The sequence below is a fragment of the Trichosurus vulpecula genome, chromosome 2 (assembly GCF_011100635.1).
Source record: "Trichosurus vulpecula isolate mTriVul1 chromosome 2, mTriVul1.pri, whole genome shotgun sequence".
Classification (NCBI taxonomy): domain Eukaryota; kingdom Metazoa; phylum Chordata; class Mammalia; order Diprotodontia; family Phalangeridae; genus Trichosurus; species Trichosurus vulpecula.
In genome coordinates, this window is record NC_050574.1 from 397,915,017 (window position 1) to 397,936,989 (window position 21,973).

The 21,973-nt window shown below is 39.2% G+C and overlaps 1 protein-coding gene across 1 annotated transcript in view; it reads left to right on the forward strand.

Annotated features, from left to right (window-relative positions):
- Positions 1-359: 359 nt before the first annotated feature.
- The window catches only part of IL3RA (interleukin 3 receptor subunit alpha), a 67,106-nt gene continuing 45,492 nt past the window's right edge, over positions 360-21,973 (forward strand). The window contains exons 1-6 of the mRNA XM_036746635.1: positions 360-459; positions 13,533-13,636; positions 17,005-17,135; positions 21,283-21,403; positions 21,515-21,644; positions 21,737-21,918. Coding sequence (XP_036602530.1) covers positions 13,561-13,636; positions 17,005-17,135; positions 21,283-21,403; positions 21,515-21,644; positions 21,737-21,918 — 640 coding nt within the window. The 5' untranslated portion in view covers positions 360-459; positions 13,533-13,560. The remainder of the gene's footprint in view (positions 460-13,532; positions 13,637-17,004; positions 17,136-21,282; positions 21,404-21,514; positions 21,645-21,736; positions 21,919-21,973) is intronic.

Sequence of the window (21,973 nt, forward strand, 5' to 3'; positions counted from 1 at the left end):
CTTCCCTCTCTTTTCCTCCTTGTCCTTATCTTGCCTCCTTCCATTCACACATTTTTTCCCACTTTTGTTTTTTCTCATTTTCTGCTCTTCTCAATCTCTTTTGGTCCTCCATGTTTTTTGTCCTCTCTAGCCAAGGTGGCATCAGTAGTTATTAGCAGAGCCCAATTCTATCTAGTTCAAGCCCATTTCTTCTGGTTCCTAATTCCTTGCTCTTTCCACTTTCCCTATTCCTTTAGTGGACTGGGAATTTTAAAACAATTCTAAAGTCTTAATGCAGGAAATTCATACAAAGGGGTGGTAGCATTAAAAAAAAAACAGGAAGCTTCAGAGGATATAAGGGGAAAAGAAATTCTCAGGAGGGAGTGGCCCAGTTCTGCTAGTGCTCAGAAGACAGAAAGCCTGCCTGCACGGCTGCACTGTTTGACCTTAAGGAAAGGAAGAAGTCCCTAGTACTAAGGAGTAAGTTCTTTGCCTTGCAACTATACTGCACATTTTCCATTTTGAAACTCAATTAGAGCTGCTTCTGGGACAGCTTCTTCTCAGAGGTCACAGGCAGCCAGGGGTTTTGTTGGATGGGTGGTGGGAAGTATGTTATCGGGGTATAACAGAGCTGTTGAGAGAATGCAAGGATGATGGGAAATCCCAAGAGAGCTTCAGTGGGAATTATAGTGTAATTAGTTCATCCTTTTTTTAAGCTGACACTTTCATTGTAAGAGAGCTGACTTGTAAAAAAATAAACAACTAGGCAATGGAGTAAATTTTCCCTTTTTCAAATTTTGACAAGTTGACAGACAATCAACATGATTTCGGTAAAGTTACTATATTTCAGGTATGGTGCTGAGCGCTGAGGATACAAAGAAAGGCAAATACAACCTAATGGGAAAACAACATAGAAACTATGTCCAAACAAGATACACATAGGATAAGTCTGCGGTAATCTCAGACGGAAGGCACTAGCATTAAAGGGGACTGGGAAAGACTTCTTGTACAAAGTGGAATTTTAGCTGAGACTTGAAGGAAGCCAAGGAAGCCAGAAGGAAGAGACAATGTAGGGGACAATCAGTGAAATTGCCCAGAGTTGGGAGATGGAGTAAGAAACAGCAAGGAGTCCTATGTCTCTGGATTGTAGAGTACCTGCAGAGGAATAAAGTATAAGACTGGAAAGGCAGAAAGGGGCCAAGTTATTATGAGTTTTAAAAACTAGTCAACCAATTCATCTTAGGAATTTACTAGCTGCTAATAAACTCTGACAACAGTGTATAGATCAAGCTTAAAGGTAAATTATTGATTTCAGTTTACTATGAGTCCCTGAGCCTCTGATTCAAGTTCCCAATCCCCATGAGAGTCTGCAGATTACAGCAAGTATTATCATTTCAACTCCCTATTATCTGAAGCCTGCTTGAGCATTTCAGCCATAGGCAATGATCTTTATAGTTTATGGAAATGAGAGGTGATATGTTGAGAACGGGAGAACTACAGAAGGTCAGTTTACATCACCTAGTCCAAGGATGGGGAACCTGTGGCCTCGAAGCCACACATGACCCTAGACTAGGTTCTCAAGTTTGGCCCTTTGACTGAGTCCAAACTTCATAGTTCTGTTCAGATTTAGAAGTTTGGACTCAGTCAAAGGGCCACACTCGAGGACCTAGAAGGCCACATGTGGCCTCAAGGCTGCAGGTTCCCACCCCTGGACTATTCCCTTTGCTGGCAATTCCAGAGCACAGGAAAGAGTACTAGAACATCCCTAGTTCTTTGTATCTTGGAGAACCCTAAATTCTAGCCTGCAATCCTATATATTACCCAGATAAGTGATAACAAGCAGAGTAGGCACTTGCCTGTATGATATGACTCAAAATGCATCAGGAAACTTTTCTCTTCCTTAAAGAACATCTCTCTCACCTGCTTTCTAGTATCTGAAACTCCAATAGAAATTCATTCCTAAAAAGTCAACTTTTTTTCCTTGTTCAAATCAACTCAACTCAACAAGCGTTTATTTAGCCCCTAAGAAAAAACTTAAGCTGTCTCTGCCCTCGAAGAGCTTGTATTATACTCAATGGATATGACATGTGCACAGATAAGAATAATACATGATTCAGAATGAAAGAAGCAAAAGAGACCTTAGTGAAATATGTCAAGGTTGTGAGTGATACGTACAAGATACTATAAATATTGTGTAAATAAGTTTGGTGCAACTGCATGCCATCTCGGAGGGAGGGGGGAGGGAGGAGGGGAGGGAAAGGAAGAAAATTTGAAACTCAAGAATATGTAAAACTAAGTGTTGTAAACTAAAAATAAAAAATCTAATTAAAAAAAAGATACTGTAAGAGTTCAGATAAGGGAGAGATCATTTCTGGCCAGGGCAATAAGGGAAGGCTTCCTGGAGGTTGGATTCTAGCTGATGAACTGGCAAGGGAAGAAGTGATCAAAGTGTTCTAGGAATTCTGGACAAGTGAGAGCACTAAGAACTGAGAGAGAAAGGAAGAAGTGTACCTGAGCTGAGTCTTGAAGGAAGATAAGGATTCTAAAAGGCAGAGATGGGCATGTATTTCAGTCATGGATGATGGCCTGTACAGGGGCATAGGGGTAGGAGATAGCGTGTTGAGTGTAGAGGACAACTAGAAGTCCAATTTCATTGAATATTTACTGCATGAAAGGGAATGGCGTGAAATAAATCTGGAAAGTTAGGTTGGAGCCATATGGTAACATATCAAGTGACATGATAAAGTATTTGTATTTTATCCTATAGACAATAGGGGGACTCTAAAGAATTTGGAGCAGGAAAGTGACATGATTAGACATGTGCTTTGGGGAGATTATTTGGCGTCTAGAAGAAGGATGGATAAATGTGAATATACTTGAGAAAGTTGACAATTTAAGCCTATCGGTTATTTACATATTAGCAGGAATGACTTCATTGAGTTTTTTTTTTCCTGAGAGGAGGTCTCAGTACTGAAGAAGATAATGAGAGAGTTTAAAGGCACTGCATAAGTTATGCAAAGTGGAGAGATAGAAATTGGGAGAAAGTATCATTTGAAAGAGGTTTCTGGGAGCACCAAACTTTATCCTTGCTTGCTTGATAGTTTTGTGTAAAGTTGACTTCCAAGACTAGGAATGCAGTTAAATCCATAAAATTTAAGAGACATCCTCTATTTAGGATTCTTATCACTTTACAAGAACTGACTTGGGTCACTCTATCAATGTTGCTCAAATTGTATCTCTCCCTCCACATCCTCTCAGGTCGTATTTCTCATTATGCAAACCATGAATGGCCGCAGGAAAGGGCCTGCCTTTGCCACTAAGTAAATCAATATAATAAACAATCAAATCTATTTGGTAACTTGTGGGATATCCTTTAAAAAAAAAAGCAGTTGTGGCAGTTGCAGATGTTTGGCCATGAGCAGAAGTCTGTTGGGACTTTTTTTAAAGTGGAAGAGCAAAATTAGGATGAGAGTGAGGAACAGAAAGCAGGAGAAAGGGAAACAAAACTAGAGGGCATAGAAAGGGAAAGGGGAGTGGTGCTAGGAAGCAGGAAAGAAGGATAAAAAAGAAAAGCCCAAAGTCACAGCTGAATGACTTAGAAGGAAAAATAAGAACAGCATGCATTATGAACACAAGCCTCATTTATACAGTACTTTAAGATCCTCAAGGCTGTTTCTTTGGAACAATCCAAAGAAGAAAATAGTATGTATGAAGATAGGGCAGTTTTTCCCCCTGATCAAAATGCTGCTCCAAAACAGAAATGGAGTAAAAAGGGGATATTACTCCTGACAGATTAGATAGCTAGATAGATATGTTTCATAGATAGGTTCGAAGACAGACAGACAGGCAGGCAGGCAGGCAGACAGATAAATAGTAGATGTATAGATGGATGGATGGATAGATAGACAGATATGATACAGATAGGTTCAAAGACAGGCAGACAGACAAGCAGGCAGGCAGACAGATAGTAGATGTATAGATAGATAGATAGATAGATAGATAGATAGATAGATAGATATGTTTCATAGATATGATACAGATAGGTTCGAAGACAGACAGACAGGCAGGCAGGCAGGCAGACAGATAGATAGTAGATGTATAGATGGATGGATGGATAGATAGACAGATATGATACAGATAGGTTCAAAGACAGGCAGACAGACAAGCAGGCAGGCAGACAGATAGTAGATGCATAGATAGATAGATAGATAGATAGATATGTTTCATAGATGTGATACAGATAGGTTCGAAGACAGACAGGCAGGCAGGCAGGCAGACAGATAGATAGTAGATGTATAGATGGATGGATGAATAGATACATAGATATGATACAGATAGGTTCAAAGACAGACAGACAAGCAGGCAGGCTGACAGTAGATGTATAGATGGATGAATGGATGGATAGAGAGAGAGAGAGAGAGAGAGAGAGAGAGAGAGATGTTTACATAGCTATGATACAGATAGGTTCGAAGACAGACAGTCAGGCAGACAGGTAGATAGTAGATATATGTATGTATGGATAGATAGATAGATGATAGAAAGACAGACAGGAAGATACAATAAAGGCAGGAATCTGGGGCAGGAGGATAGAGAATAATGACCTTGCCACCTTCACTTTGCTTTTATTTTGACTCAATTTCATTGACTTGCCAAGACAGAGAGAACCTTGAGAGCAATGTGGTCTTTGGACCCCAGCTTTCACGCAGTTCCTATGAGGGCCTTGTGGCAGAGTCTTCCGAAATTGGTTTGAGGCAGGTATGAGGTCTCCATAAGGAGTTGAACAAGAATCAAAAGGATTTTCTAACCCCAAATCAGACAATTACCTGTGACAATAGACTACAATTCAACACCAGATGTAAGGCATTAAAAAGAAAAGAATCAATCTAAGCCTATGGACACTGTGTCTTACTTTTGTTCAGCAGACCCCTCACTTGGAAGTGGTAGCTCCATTTCTTTGGTCATGATTTAATGAATGAGGTGTCAACCTGTCCTTATTGGGGAGAGGCATTCTAGTGACTTCACCTAATCAGCTAGAGTCAGGCTGATAGTAGGTGGCTACAAAGAGATGAAGCCCAGAAGCTGGTAGCAGGGAGGATGCCCACCAGTGACTCTGAAATCAACAAAGATGGAAACCCCAAAAAAGAAGAGCAAAGAGCAGCATGATGTCATTACCAGAGGACATCAACAGCCCTGTCGTGTTGGAGGCATGAGCTACCTTCAACACACAGATTGCTTGACAATACATGTTTGTAAAGGGCTTCTCTCACACAAACCTTCTACATTAGGAAAGGCTGCCAAAACTGAGATCAGAAGATCTGAATTCAATGTCTCATATACATATATATATATATATATGTATATATGTGCTCTTCACACATGATCCTTAGATACCCTCTTGGTATGTGCCTCTTCATGTACATTCCCTGATCACAACTTTTTCCTACATGTATACTCTCCATTTGTAACTCCTGGTCATGTATGCTTTCTGAGTATGTGTCCTCTTTGTGGTGGTACGATATCTTGTTGGAGAACGTATCCTATGTCTAAGCAGAAAGAATGCTTTTTTGTCATTTTATTAACTATGTTATTTCATTAAATATCTTTTGTTTGAACAACTATGTTTGCTGGCAGAGTGGTAAAAGTAAACCCACAAGTTGGGGCTTGTGAGTTATAATTTTGGAAGCTGCTGACCCACAGAATTTGTCAATTCTGGGCTGGCTTTTGTAGGATACTAACTATGAAAGGGATGATCCAGGAGCAGCAAGTGCAAGCATTATTAAGCCCTTCCCTTTAATAAAGGTTAAGTAATTTGCCCAAGATTGCAGAGGTACTAAGTGGTATAGGTGGAATTCAAAGTTGAATCTGAGTATAATTTCAAATCCAGCATCTTTTCTTAGTTCACAGGACAGAATAGGGGAAGTACTTTGTAAGCTTTAACATGCTGTAAAAATGTGAGTTATTTCCACTGTATCACATGACCTTCCAGGAAAGGCATGTGTTAACACACGAGATGTCTCTAACAAACTGAACATTCAGTATAGTGCAGTATATATTATATTTTACCAGATTCTCCTTTGGAGTTCTAAATAAAACTTTTATTTGTTTCTGTTGTTGTTGTTGTCTAGATCTGTGAGCTAATCAACGTGAGGATCTTCCAGAGTGGAAACTTCTTCCACTGATACAGATCAACAACTCATCTGTAACTTATGGTTTTAGAGAGTTGTCTGATGCGCTTCAAGGTTGTCACTTGCTCATGGTAATACAGTTAGAAGGTATCAGAGACAGAATTTGAACCCCCACCATTCCTGACTCCAAGACCTTCTAGCCATTGTCATGCTGCTTTTCCACCTGTAATTAAGACCAGGGAAGTCTTTTGATCACCATTCTGATATGCTCCTATGTAAATAGGAACTCCATGTTTGGTCAAGAAGCAAATAGAATCCCTTTCTCCACCACCCATTGTTCCAACTCCAGTCTAGATAAAGGGGATAATGATGTTTTCTTTCTTGATTCTTTGTAGTTCATTTGTAGATTCATCTTAGTCATGCCTAATGAATCCCAGGAGTCACTATGTAAGGGGGTTGCATTTTAAACCAGAGAGTCCCTGGTGGCTCCCTGCACCTACTATTTTCAAAAATATTTTTTAAATTTACAAATATTTAAGTTTTTTTTTCCAAACTAACACATATTTATTTTTTCTCCCCTTCATGCCTCTCCCCCTCACTGGAAAAGAAAAAAAAAACCTTATAACAAATACACATAGTTAAGCAAATGTAACAACAAGGTTGCTAGCAGCTGTTGTGGGGGTGAAAGACCAATAATACCAGTACACAGGGAGGCTGCTAGCACAGATTCTTTGATCTGCTTTTCTAAGGACAGCAAATATAAGGGCTTAACCATCTCACTTTAATGAAACATACATATATCATTCACTAAGTTCTGGGGGAAAAGCCAACACCCTGAACTTCAGAGCCAATACAAACAGAGACAATATAAACAGAGCAAACATATACAGTTATCAACAGACAGGCTTCCAGCCGTCTGACCAAAGAATTACATAGTTACCAGAAAGAGAGGCACCAACATCTGGGTTTTCAAAGCTGGGGAGCTCTAGTGGGGCTCCAGCGGCTACCCAGAGTCTCGTCTGGTCAAATCACATGACACTCTTCCAGTGAATGAGAGCCCCAAAGCAAAACGCTACCCTCTGAGTTTATATACCCTGTTCAGGGTCAAAGGGTATCACAACCATGTGATTCAAACCTATGTGAACTAGGCTTTCTTGTTTCTTAAGCAGGTCATCAAAGACTCCCAATTTAATCAAAGAAACAAACGCCAGACTCATCAAAAGCACCTGATTACCTCAGTGCTCCAAAAGAGAAAACAATAAAAAAAAAGTCCCACCTTAATCACCATTACAGCAAAAAGAAACCTCACAGCAGTCATGTCAAAAGCTGAATGATTCAGTATATTTAGTGCATCACCTTTCTGTCAGGAGGTAGGTAGCATTCCTCATCACTGGTGAATGATTGACCATTGTGTTGATCAAGGGTCTTAAATCTTTCAAAATCATTTGCTTCTATAATGTTATAGTACATATTATTCTGGTTCTGTTCACTTCACTGTATATCAATTCATACAGTTCTTCCCAAGTTCTTCTGAAATGGTCTCCTTCATTGCTTCTTACAGCACAATTGTATTCCATTACATTCATAGACCATAATTTGTACAACCATTCTTCAATTGATGGGTATTGCCTTAGTGTCCAGTTCTTTGGCAGCATTTCTGAAAGACTCATGATGGAAAAAGCTATTCACATCCAGAGAAGGAACTAGAGAGTCTGAATGCAGATCAAAGTATACTATTTTAATTTTTTTTCTATTCTTTTTAATGGTTTTTCCATTTTGTTTTGATTCCTCTTTCACAACATGACTAATGTGAAAATATGTTTAATGTGATTGCACATGTATATCCTATATCAGATTGCTTCCCATTTGGGGGAGGGAGAAAAATTTGGAATTCAAAATCTTATTAAAAAAATGAATGTTGAAAACTATCTTTTTTTTTATAATTTCTTTATTTATTTTTAGTTTACCACACACGGTTCTACATAGTTTTGAGTTCCAGATTTTCTCCCCTCCCTCCCCCCTCCCTCCCCAAGAAGGCATGGAATCTCATATAACTGTCATGTATAACTTCGCATTGAATTAATTTATGCACTAGTCAAGTCGTGGAGAAGAATTTTGACCAATGGAATGAATCATGAGAAAGAAGAAACAGAACCAAAAAAAAAAAAAAACCAACCCAAAAAACAAAAGAGAAGCAAAAAAAAGGCGATCATGTAGTGCACCTCGATCTGTATTCAAACTTCACAGTTCTTTCTCTGGATGAAGATAGCATTCTCCATCGTGAGTCCCCTGGAGTTGTCCTTGCCCCTTAGGTTGCTGAGAAGAGCGCAGTATGTCAGGGTTGGTCCTCACGGGATCCATATATCTGTGGCTGTGCATAACGTTCTCCTGGCTCTGCTCCGCTCACTCAGCATTATGACGTGTAGGTTTTTCCAGGATGTTATGAAGTCCGTATCATCCCCATTTCTTATGGCACAATAGTATTCCATCACCTTCATATACCACAGCTTGTTCAGCCATTGAAAACTATCTTTACACGTAATTGGAAAAAATTAAATAGTATTTACAAACAACAACAAAAAAGGGAGGGTATGAACAGTTTAGTAATTTGGGGGGCATAGTTTCAAATTTCTTGGAAAAGACTTTCACCCAGTTTGACCCAAGAATCATTCTTCTGCCTCTTGGAAATAGGTCCAGTGGATTACTATTCTAATCCCTAAGGGTACCCAAAGAAAGAGGGTCTAGAACACCTGACTTTCTGGTTTAGAATGGTGTTCTTAAGTGAGAGTATCTATGAAGATGTGAAATTAGTTGGGACAAGAGTCTGGGTTTGGTGGCAGCTAGGTGGCACGGTGAGTAGAGCACCAGCCCTGGAGTCAGGAGGACCTGAATTCAAATCCAGCCTCAGACACTTGAAATGCTTACTAGCTGTGTGACCTTGGGCAAGTCACTTAACCCCAACTGTCTTGCCTTCTCCCTCCAAAAAAAAAAAAAGAAGAAGACTGGGTTTGAGTCCTCGTTCTGCCACCATTGAGCTGTGTAACCTTATTCAATTTATTCATCCTCTCTGAGCTATAGTTTCTTTATAAAACATGATCTAGAAGAGGTGAAAGGTTCCTTCCAGCTCTGACATTCTATGAAAAGTTTAAGTGGTTTTTGTTTACTTTTAAAAAACAAATAAGCTCTTTCCTCCCTGTCGTTGGTTATCTTGAGGTCTAAGGGTGCTAGAACCCTGAAATTCAAGGGCAATAGACATGAGTCCTTCCTCAAAAGAATTCAACCCAAGCATTCTTTCAGTCAGAGACAAGGTTTATTAAAAGACTGGATAGGGTGCATGAGATTTTAAGAATCCAAATATTTGTGGCACTTGTTTTGACAAGCAGGCCAGACTCTTAAGGAATCCTAGCACTTTAATGGAGGCAAGATGGACCTTTTATACAGTAAGATACATATGATCTACGAGTGCCCAAGTAGTCTGGAGTGACTGCGAGGCAACAGACCTGGAGGTAACAGAGAAGGGGTCTAGATAGAATCAAGGAGTGGTGATCTAACGTGGAGCCAGGTGCAGACAATGAGGGCCACAATTGAAGGGCAATTGAAAGTATTAACTGGGAAGGGCCAGGTGCCTCAGGTGAATGCCAGGGACCTGGGCCACGTGGGAAAGTCCAGGGCCTTTTAGGGTTTCATCACCAGTGCCCCATCAGTTAGAGAACAAACTAAGAGAAGAGATGATAGTTTTGAGTTCATAACATGCAAGCATTTCAAATGTGTAAAAATGACATGAGTGTAGGAAAAGAAGAAAAGAAACATTGACAGGAATAATACCTAAAAATCCCAGATCCAATACTGTGGAATTGGCATCTTCTCTTTTGACCTCATTCCCATCCCACCAACCATGGTTCTTTCATCTCTGTTATTGTTCAATCATGTCTGACTCTTGTGAATAGTCCCAGCTGCCCCACTGGGGACCCAACTAGCTAGTTCCAGTTGGGCAACACAGCTTCCTCCCTCCCTTCCTTCCTTTCTTCGTTCCTTCCTTCTTCCCTCCCTTCCTCTTTTCCCTCCCTCCCTTATCCATGGGTGCTCTCCCAAAGGAATGTAGATGTTGATGGCTAAAACCTAGCAAGATATCTTGGGGTTTAGATTTGGGGGCTAGATTTCTTTCTTAAGGACCATGCTTTAAACCCAATTCACTCTGGCTCTCATTGGTTGGTGAACAATAAATCCTAATATGGCTCAGAGTGTTTTTGCCAGAAACTCTGAGGGTTTTCCATCCCAGATTTATTTGTTTGTTTGTTTTGTTTTGTTTTGTTTTTACTATTATTAGGTAAAAGGTACCATTCCTTGGCTCTTTTCTTACCTACCCTTTATCACTGAATGGATGTTGCCTTTGTCAAAGTGAGACCTCAGAAAGACTTTAGCTTAAAAATGCCAAGGTCTCCCACTGCATCAGGGGCCAACTCTAGTCATCCTGATCTATATCTTGCCACTGGACCCAGATGACTCCAGAGAGAAAGTGAGGCTGGTGACTTTGCTCAGCCCTGCCTAACTTAAATCCAATTTACTTGCAAGTCATGGCATCACCTTCCTGATGTTCTGGTCTTCTTTGAAAACAAAGGACAAACAACAACAACAAGACTTTCAAAACTGTTTTTCTTTACAATGTTATTATCTTTGTAAAAATTGTTCTCCTGGTTCTATTCACTATGTTCTTCAATTCATACCACCCAGGACTCTTTTCTTATGGTATAATAACAAATAATACAGTAGAATATATTCCATTATATTGTACATCACACTTAAATACACTTATTTACACTTATCCTACACACTTCTTAAAATGGAGGTTCTAGGCAGAATCAGCCAATTAGAGGGAGAGGTGGTAGGGGCAGAGGGTGCTTCCAATGTAAATAGTTCAGGGGTGTAATGTTGCAGCCTACTAATGTAAGTGCAGGAGAAAGGGAAGAGAGAAAAAAATGCAAGCTCTCATTGAGAGAAGAATATTTTGGAGTCTAAGTAACTACTATCAAGATCCGGATTGGGTGAAAATTTGGATAGCATGAATCTCAAAGGAATATCTAAAGAATGCTAAACACCAGACACTCTCAGAAGGGCATTTGACAAAAACTTAAAACAGGATTCAGTAATTTAACTACTATTACAATCTGATAGGAGACTGATAAACTTTACATTTCACCTTGGCACTGCACTGTTCATACTATTCCTTATACATATCTACTGGTAAAATGGCTATACTTGGACCAATTTCCTTGTGAGTATTTTCTCTGATACAGAAGTTTTCCATGATATAAACTCACTCCTGGCAGAGGGTAGAACAAAGAATTCCTACAAAGCCTCCATTTAAAGAGAGAGGGCTCATGCATCAGTCAACTCTTCATTTCCTGCCAGCTACCCTCCTTGGACAGACTCTCTTGCCCCATGCCTTTCCTCTTTCCCTTGCTTTTCAGCTTTCTTCTGTGTGTTGTCTTTCCCCATTAGACTGTAAGTTGCTTGAAAAGGCCAAGGTCCCCCACTACATTCTGGGCCATCTCCAACTGTCCTGATCCATATCTGGCCACTAGATCCAAATGGCTCTGGAGGAGAAAGTGAGGCTGGTGACTTTGCACAGCCCTCTTCTTTCTTGAGGGGGACCATAACATCAGGAATATGATGTCATGACTTGCAAGTGAAGTAGATTATGGTGAGGGAGCGCTGTGCAAAGACACCAGCCTTACTTTCTCCTCCAGAACCATCTGGGTCCAGTGGCAAGATGTAGATCAGGATGACTGTAGATGGCCCAGCTCCTAATTGTCTAAGAAGTTATCTAAAGCAGTCCCTTAGATTTAAGTTCTTCTCCTCCTCCTTCTCTGTTACCTCAAACCCCATTCCTCCTCCCTTAAGCATTGAGAAGTTTATTTTGTTTGTTTTCCACTTACATTTCTCTCTATATATATGCCTCATAGGGAGGGAGGAAGAGAATATGAAACTCAATTTTTTAAAAATAAATGTTAAAAATTGTTTCCACGTGTAATTGGTTAAAAATAAAATATTAAATTCAATTTTAATATGCTTTATAGTCATCTTTTGTATTTATATCATAGTTTTTCGTGTGATCCAAAAAAAAAATTAAGTAATCAGATACTGTGACCACATATGTATTCAGTATTCTGTTCTAGTAATTCCTGGCCTCTCTGTCACAAGTTACTGCTTCCCTTTAACAACTCAAAATTGGACCCAGCACAGGGTCTTCCCTGTACAGGGAAAGGCCAAAGGTCAGAGAGAGCACTTTTCCTCCCCAGCCCAGAGCCTCAGATCCAATGACTACCACTCCTCTTCTGCCCTAAAACTGGTTGTACTGGCCAAAATAGGTCACTGTATATTCACTGTATATCAGGGAGAGATGAAATAGCCCCATTGTTTAAAAAATTCATAGCTCTGCCTCTGTCTGTGGAAAGAAAACTGGCTCCAGGAGAGCTATAGGAAGAATGACTACAATGATCAAGGCACTTACCATCTACCTGAGGAGCTAGCAATCCTGCTCAGAACACAGTAACTGCCAGATGAGTGATCCAGGAAGCAGATGCTTTAAGAGGCAGTCTCCAGGGCAGCTGGGTGATGCAGTGGATAGAGCACTGGCCCTGGAGTCAGAAGGATCTGAATTCAAATCCAGCATCAGACACTTACTAGCTATATGACCCTGGGCAAGTTATTTAACCCTGATTTAAAAAAAAAATTTAAATAGAGAGAAGTAGTTCTAAACCTTGCATTACTCACTGAAATGGAGTTGAATCCAAGTCAGTCCCTTGTGGTGTTGTCATCACCCTAACTGCTATAGTTTGCAGGGTAAGCAAGATGTATAACAATACAAATCTGTAAAAAACTCCCTATACCGCCTCTCCTCTTTGAACAGACGTTTCTTAACTATAGTTAATTGCCTATACTGTATGTCATCTGGGCAGCTAGGTGGTCCAGTGGATAGAGCAGGGCCTAAAGTGAGGAAGACTCCTCTTTGTGAGTTCAAATCCAGCCTCAGATACTTATTAGCCTGGGCAAGTCACCTGTTTGCCTTACTTCCCTAAACTGTAAAATGAGCTGGAGAAGGAAATGGCAAACCACTCCTGTATCTTTGCCAAGGAAACTCTAAAATTAGAAATTAGACACGATTGAAAAATGAACAAAAATTGAATGGGTTGCCTCAGGAGTTAGTGATGTCCTTTCTCCTGAGGCCTTTTGGCAAAAGCTAATGGAAATCTAGTCAGAGAAATTGTAAAGGGGATTCCCTTTTCAGGTATGGTTTGAAATAGAGGTAACTTCCAACTCAGAGATTCTGTGAATGTTTCCATGATTTCTGCTGCCAAGAAACACAGCCAGAGACCAGGTCTTGTGAAATCCCAGAGGTATACCACCTGTTACCTCTTTCTGTTTTAGATCTTCAGATCTCCGAAGGAGTGGTTCCATGGCAAACTTGATAACCTTCCTTTGGTTCTCAATGTTACTAACCCTAACATACAGCCAAACACCAACACCGAATGGTGAGTATGAGGTTATAACAGTGATTTTGCCAATGTTTTTATTTATCCTTGAAGTTTTGAAGTGTTTTCTTTTTTCCAGGAATCTGGAAATGTCATTCTACCTTGATTCGGTATTATCATTCTAGCATCAAACTCGCAGATGTTTCTTATTATTAGTTATTGCTACTTATCCCTCACTGGGATGACTAGGAAGTTTTGAGATGTTGATATAATAGATACAATTGTCTCATTGGGCAGTGGAAAGAACACTGGATTTGAATGACATCGGTTCAGATCCCAGCTATTCCACTTACTACTTCTGTGACCTTGGGTAAGTCACTGAACTTCTCTGAGTCTCAATCTTCCTATTTGTAAAATTAGGGAAGGCTGACTAGGTTAATTAAGATCCCTTTTAGTTCAAAATCTGTGATAAGATCTTGGCTCTCAGGGGTACAAAGCCAAAGGACTAGATTTGTACTAGTGAGAACAAAGTCCATCATCTTCAAGATAGCATCTGTACTGTGACAAATGCTGATTGTGTGCCTCTATCTTTATCATTTTAAAATTTTAAAGATGCCTTAAGAGAAAAGAAGGAGTAGTAGCTGTGTCTTTAAAAAATAAAAATCTTATTGATAACTTTTATTTTTACATCACTTAAATCCCCCCCCCACTTCTCCTAGTGAAGTCTCCCACATAACGAAGAATTTTTTTAAAGGAAAAAAAAGAAATAAGAGAAAAATCAGGAAAACCAATTAACACAGTGAAAAAGTATACGTACAATGTTCCACACCCACTTCATATCTCTGCAAAGGAGTATAGGGTAGTGTCTTTCATGTCTCTTCTTTGGTGCTAGCTTACTCTTGAGTTCCAAATTCTTTTTTTTTTTTTTTTTTGCAGGGGGAAGGCAGGGCAATTGAGGTTAGGTGACTTACCCAAGGTCACACAGCTAGTAAGTATGTCAAGTGTCAGAGGCCAGATTTGAACTCAGGTCTTCCTGACTTCAGGGCTGGTGCTCTACTCACTGTGCTACCTAGGTGCCCTTAGCTTATTCTTTATAATAAGAATAAATGGGTCAGGGAGATAGGGCAGTGTATAGAGCACTGGGCTTGGAATTAGGAAGATTCATCTTCATGAGTTCAAATCCAGTCTCAGACACTTACTAGCTATGTGACTCTGGGCAAGTCACTTAACCCTGTTTGCCTTAGTTTTCTCATCTGTAAAATGAGTTGGAGAAGGCAATGGCAAGCCACTCCATCACTTCTGTCAAGAAAGCCCCAAAATGGGGTTGTGAAGAGTCAGACACAACAGACCATATTCTTTATAATTTTGGCAATATTCATTTTTATTATTTTATGGTAATTGTTATTATGTTGCTGTAGTCATTGTATGTATTGTTTTCCTGGCTTTGCTTATTTCATTTTGCATCAGTTCATGTAATCTTTCCCATGCTTCTCAGAACTTACATTTGACAGATTTGTCATTTCTTAAAGCGCAGTAATATTCCATTATATTCACATTACATAATTAGTTTAGCCATTACTACTTAACCTATGGGTACTTACTTTATTTCCATTTCTTTGCTATGACAAAAAGTGCAACTGATTTTTTCAAATGAACTATGCTCCTGCATTTCTAAATACACAGAGAGGTGGATATATTATATATGAGTTTATATGCATGCTGGCTCACTTAAAATGAGCCCTGCTTTGAACTTCATATTTTAACCCATTGGAATTCATTTTTCCCATTGATGTTGAAATGAATACAACTATTGATAATATCCACATGTGCCATTCTATATAATCCTGTGTATTGTTCGTTGTCTTATCTCCAACATTAGGCTGTATGTTTCTCCTTTGTAGGTCCTAACAATGCTTACTCTAACATTGGAACTCATTAAATATGATAGCTTGGTTCCTATGCTCATACTCTTCCCCAAATGCTAATATGACAGAACTACAGAGACGTCAATCTGTTCCATTTTCTCCTGTTCACTGAGTGAATAGGAAAAAAGGAATATATTTGTATTATTTACATATATGTTTTTAGTTTTACATATATACATATGTTATATATGTCTATATGTGACTTTTATATATATACACATAAATATATATGCACATATATATATATATATAATTTTTACCTTTATGTCATATTTCAATTCTGAGAGGACTTTAACAAAACATAATATTATAGAAAGACATTTGGGTCCAGTCTCAGCCTTTTGCTATTTCTGTAAACTTGGACAAAGCATCTGCCCTCACTGGGCCTCAGTTTTATCAATGATAAGATGAGGAAATGAAAAATGCAATCATTTTTCTCATCATATGCACAATCCCATTGATCTACTTGGCACAAGTTATACATTCTAAATGGCATGGCCAAATCACGGCCATCATCACTTAAGTAACTTACTGACATTTCAGTTAAGATACTAGCTCCATCAATAGAGCCATTCCTAATCAAAAGGAAACTGTAATGATGGTAAGGTATTAACCATCATGGGACATTCAAACTGTATTTGGAGTAATATTCTGAGTATGCTTCTATATGCTGATGGATCCATGATCTAATCAATATTCCCGTTACCTGTATAGATCTAGTCTATCCATGCATGTAATTCTTATCTATGCCATTTTATACATGTTGGGACCCTTTCCACTGCCCCAGCCCCATCCTTCTGGTGCATCCAAAGACATTCTTTCACTGCTTTCAGGGGATCATGTGTATACTTTGGTGGCTGACTTCTGTCCATGTACAACTCATTGCTGAGAGTTCCTTTATTACCTGCTGAGCTGGAAGAGCTGAGGACTTCTCTATGTTATTCATTTGTCTCTCTGTATATTCCTTAAGCATTCTCACCTGCAGACCTTTCTTCACACTATGCCTTATGCACGACATCTGACCTTTCAGCTCAAATTTTAAAGTCCTCTCCATCTCATCCAATACGACTGCCTCCATGAATCCTTCTTTGAAACTCTCTCCACAAATCAGAGATGAAATTTCTTCCCATGAACTTCACATAACATTTTGTTCAACCTTAGAAAATCATTACTGTTTTACATTTTAATTATTCATGTGTGTTTTATCAGTCCTTCTAGATTCAAGATTCATGACAGCAGAAATTTTTTATTTGGAGGGGGGAGGGCAGGGCAATTGGGGTTAAGTGACTTGCCCAAGGTCACACAACTAGTAAGTGTGTCAACTGTCTGAGGCTGGATCTGAACTCAGGTCCTCCTGATTCCAGGGCTGTTGCTCTACTCACTGTACCACCTAGTTGCCCCAATGGCAGAAATTTTATACCTTCCTCCACAGTACTCTTCACATAGCATGTACTTTGTTAATACTGGTTGGATTGAATTTATGTTATTGTTGAAAATCTTCAGCTTCAGATTCGCCAATTAAAAACATAAGTTTTGATGCGGAGACAATGTGGCTGAGATGGACCAATGTGAAGGATGTGAATGACGTCATTTGTTCTGTTATAGTGCTCTCAAATACCAAATATAAAAAAGAGGTAAAAATAATTTTATATACATGTGCATATATATAAAAGTCATGTATGGATATGTACATATATACACCTATTATGCATATATATATAAAACTAAAAACATATGTATGTATATAATACAAATAATATATTCCTTTTTTCCTGTTCACTCAGTGAACAGGAAAAAAGATTATTTCAAAGAACTAATGGGCAATACTAGCAAATTCACACAGGAATTTTTTTACTTGGCATAAGTACTACAAACAGTCCCTTGAGGCCAATGCCACCAAAGTGATGGGGGAGGGACAGAATACCAACCAAAGACTTGGGGACAATCTAAGGCTGCTGAGATGCTACTCATCCCTATCAAAGGAAGTGGGCTATTTGGTAGCTTCTTAGTTTAAATAATTATTTTTGACATTTGTGTGCTAAAGTTAGTTGTTTCTTCCACTTGGCATCTCAGAGCATAAATACTTGGTGAGGTACATGTAGACTAATAACTTTTATAAAAAAAAAAAACACCAGAGAGACTTTGGGGGGAAGAACCTGAAAGAAGACTTGAAGTCAACCCTGATACCTCCTCACAAAAATAGTAGCTAGCATTTGTATAGCACTTTAAGTTTTGCAGAACATTTTGCATATGTCACTTGATTGTCAGGACAACTCAGTCCCATTTGGCAGGGACAGAAAGGTTAAATGTCTTGGCTAGAGTTTTACAGCTGATAAGGCAAGATTTGAATTGACTCTCATGTCCTCCTGACTCCAAGCCCAACACTCTATCCACTGCATCATTTAGTTGCCTTCAAAAAGAAGAAAAAAGCTAAAGTTAATTAAAAAGGTTTCTCAAGGATAATCTAATGCACCTGCCTCATTTTACAGGGAAGGCAATTGAGGAAATTGAGAGAAGGGAAATGATCAGAGAGGATGGATCACTTAACACATTTCAATTGGAGCTGAGGAGAAATAGAACCATGAGGAGGCCAAATCTCATGGATTCATATGGGGGATGGGGGTGCGAAAGGGAATTTTAAATGCCATTTCGTTCAGCCTCCGCACTTTACAGAGGAAGAAAAAGAGAATAGAACTAGAGTCAGGGGAAGGAATAGAATCCAGGTCTTCTGATTCCTCATCTAATGGTCTTTCGACAAGTTTGTTGAAATACAGTCTTCTTCAAAGAGATTGCCCCCTGGTCTCAAGACTTAGAACCAATAGTTGACCACTATAAGACCTGCCTACTTCTTAACAAGTATCAAATAATTTAGATTGTCACACTTTTGTAATATTGCTGAATATCTAATATTGCCAGGTACCCTACATTCGCAATTTTTGTTTCATCATTTCCTTTGAGATTCTTGACATGTCATTCCAAATGAATTTCAAAATTATTTTTCAATGATAATAAAGTAATCTTTTGATACTTTATTGGTAGTTCACTGAATAAACACATTAAGTAGTACTTTCATTTTAATACATTATTTCATCCTAATAAATGATCAATTAATATATTTTATTTAAAAAAAAAGAACCAGTAGTTGAATGGATAGGGCATCCCTGGATCCTTCCAGGTGCGTCCTGGCCCTAAATTCAGCCCTCAGGTTCCACTTATCAGGAAAGTTTGAGCATCTTGGAAGAGCAAAGCTTCCATGGAATGCACAGACCCCTGAGATGATAAGCAGAAGTAGCCCAGAAGGAATGGCCCTAGAGAAGAGCTAGGGAACTAGATCCCTCCCCCATCTTGCCCGAATTGAAGTATCCCCTACCTCTGTCTCCCTTCATTGGTGGTTTTACATCATCATCTCATCATACTTTCAACCTGGTATGCCCACATCAGAGAAGGTGCTGTGCTCTATGAGCAAAGCAGAATCGAAACAGCTCAAAGGAAACGCAGGAGGCGCGAGTTTAGAGTACCCACCCTAAATGTTCACACGGACTATTTGTTCCCCGACCTGTCATAGAGCATTCTGAGCTCATACCGGCCTGATCGGCCACAGGAACACAAGGAATCTTGACTCAAGCATGATGTCATTTTGGTCCTCTTCAAGAACGAAGGACAACAACCATCGCCTATTGGAATGAGAAGCCAGGGAGACAGGTTTCCAGAGAATAGATAATGAAACATATTTCCCTGCTCAATGCAGAGAGGTGATAAACTACATCAGAGGGATTTTTCGTATTTTGTCAGTTGCTATATCATTGTCAGATGTTTTTGTTTAATTTTTTCCCTTTTTTTCAGTCTGAATAGGGGATTTGAAATGACTGTCAGGTAAAGAAAAAGAAGGGGCATCAACAAAACTTTTAAAAACAGGCAAAACTTCAATGAGAAAGGTCCCCATGATTTGGGAAGAGAAAATCATCCCCAACTAATTGTGGCCCTCATGTAGGGGCTGAATTCCTTATGACACTTTATCCCAATTTGGGATCCCCCTCTCTGAGTTCCAGTTGTGAGTTCAGCTGGTTCCCAGCTACCTTCAGATCCTCAAAGGAAGCACAGCTGCCATTCAGCTCAGAGAGACAAGGGTCACAGTCCCTGAAGCCAACACCATCCTCCAGTAATTGGATGTGGGGCTTCTGATGACATTGAGGGCATCTCCTTAAATTGTAGTCACTGCCTAGACAATTCCATTTCAGGTTAATCGTTCACCTAAAGTTAGGAAGAATAAACATAAAAGATAAGGAGTTCGTAGACATATGGTCTACGTGTTCATAGGCAGATGAATACACAGCTTCTTTTACCAGCCTACCCTGCAGCAACTCACATCACTTCTCACCTCACTCACCACCAGCAAGGAAAAAGGTACTAAGAGATCATGGGTTGTCCCTTCTGTATTTGAACAGAAACTGTTTGCTCTATGAGCAAAGTAGAATTAAAACAGCTCAAAGGAAGTTTAGGATGCACAAGTTTGGAGTATCCATCCCAAATGTTCACGCAGAATATTCATGCCTGACCTGTGGTAGAGCATTCTGAGCTCGTATTGGTCTGATCAGCCACAGGGACACATAGAATCTCTACTCAAGCATAGTGATGTCATTTTGGTCCTTTCCAGAGCAAAGGACAACAGCCAACCAACCAGCCTCAAGGCAACTCATTAAGACTATAAATTGCAGATTAGGTGCTCATCTACACTCACTGGGAACTCCCCACACCAATGAAATCACAAGTTCCTCCCTCCCCCCCCCAAAAAAATTACACACACCTATACAAATATCATAATTATGAATGAAGGCATTAAAAAACATTAAGTGCTTACTATGTGCAAAGCATGGTTCTAAGTTCCAGGGGTACACATGGAAAAGCATGATAGTCTATGCTCTCAGGAAGTTCACATTCTAATTGGGGGAGATATCACATGTAGATTTAGGCTGTAAGCCAGATGGGAAGGCCCAAGGATGTTTAGGATACATAAGTAATTCATCTTTTTAAACACTCTTTCCATTGATAAAAACATATCAATATCTGATGTTAAACCATTTGACAATGCCAGGGACTTTGATAGTGAAACTTACTTTTCCAAGTCATAAGTAGCTATAATTAATGTTCTCATGATATGCTATGATTGAAAAAGTACTTCATACATAATCAAATCATTTGATCTTGACAAAAGTCCTGTGTAGTACACAGTGTAAAGTATTATTTCCATTTTTCAATGAGAAAATTAAAATGTAAGAGATATTAAGTAATAAAGCACAGGAAGACCTGAGTTCAAATCTGGCCTGGACACTTATCAGCTGTGTAACCCTAGACAAGTCACTAACTTCTGTTTGCCTCAGTTTCCTTGACTGTCAAATGGGGATAATAATAGCACTTACTTTGCAGTGTTGTTGTAAGGATCCAATGAGGTAATATTTGTGAAAGGAATTGGTAGACTGCCTGGCACATAGTAAGAATTATATAAATGCTTGTTCCCTTACCCTTCCCTTTTCCAGCATCATATACCAAGTAAGTGACTATGCCAGAAATCTAGACTAGATCTTGACCCTCAAGTCCAATAATCTTTCCAGTAAAACATGGAGAAGAATTCTGGGAAGCAAGGTGACTGAGTTTTCAACAGTTATAGAGTTATAGCATATCACAAATAGACAAGACCTTAGAGGGTATTTAGTCTAATTTCCTCATTTTATTTGTCCTGTTTCATGATCAATTAACTAATGATTGTGTGATTTTTGTTTTTAGGCAAAAAACAACAGTGCATGCCCAATAAGAGTATATGCTCCTTGGTGCCAAGGAGTAAACTTTAAAATTGAGGGATTTGCTGGGGAAAGATTTACAGAAACATTCCAGATTCCCAGAAGAGGTGATGTAGCATCATGTTTAACATATTTTTTGATTTGTCATCACCCTCAAAACCAAATTTTGTCTGCACACAAATATGCAAATATATTTTCTTTCATTTCTGTTTTCCCAGGAAAAGAAGGGATCACTAAAGAAAATGTATCCTGCCAGGTTCATGACGCAAATCTCATGGATTGTGAGTGGACAGTGAGAGAAACTCCAAGCGATATCCAGTATCAGTTTTTTTACTCACAAAAGTCAGAGTAGGTTTTGGTCTTAAAGGGGAAAACCCTTTACAATTTTGCCATACAAAAAGATTTTTGGATCTTTCACAGCAATGCTTTGGCTATTTCAGTGCTTTTGCAGATATAGAATGTCCAAAATACAAGACAGATTCTGAAGGAAGACGTGTCGGATGTCACTTTAATGACCTCTCAGGATTTCGTGAAATTAGACCCTATCACTTCCTAGTAACTGGAACCAGCAATGGAACGGAAGTCCAGTGTAATGATGAGTACATTGATCTAAGTAAAATTGGTAAGAATAATTCATGTCTCTTACACATTCATGCTAGTGAGAAATGGGTCATGTT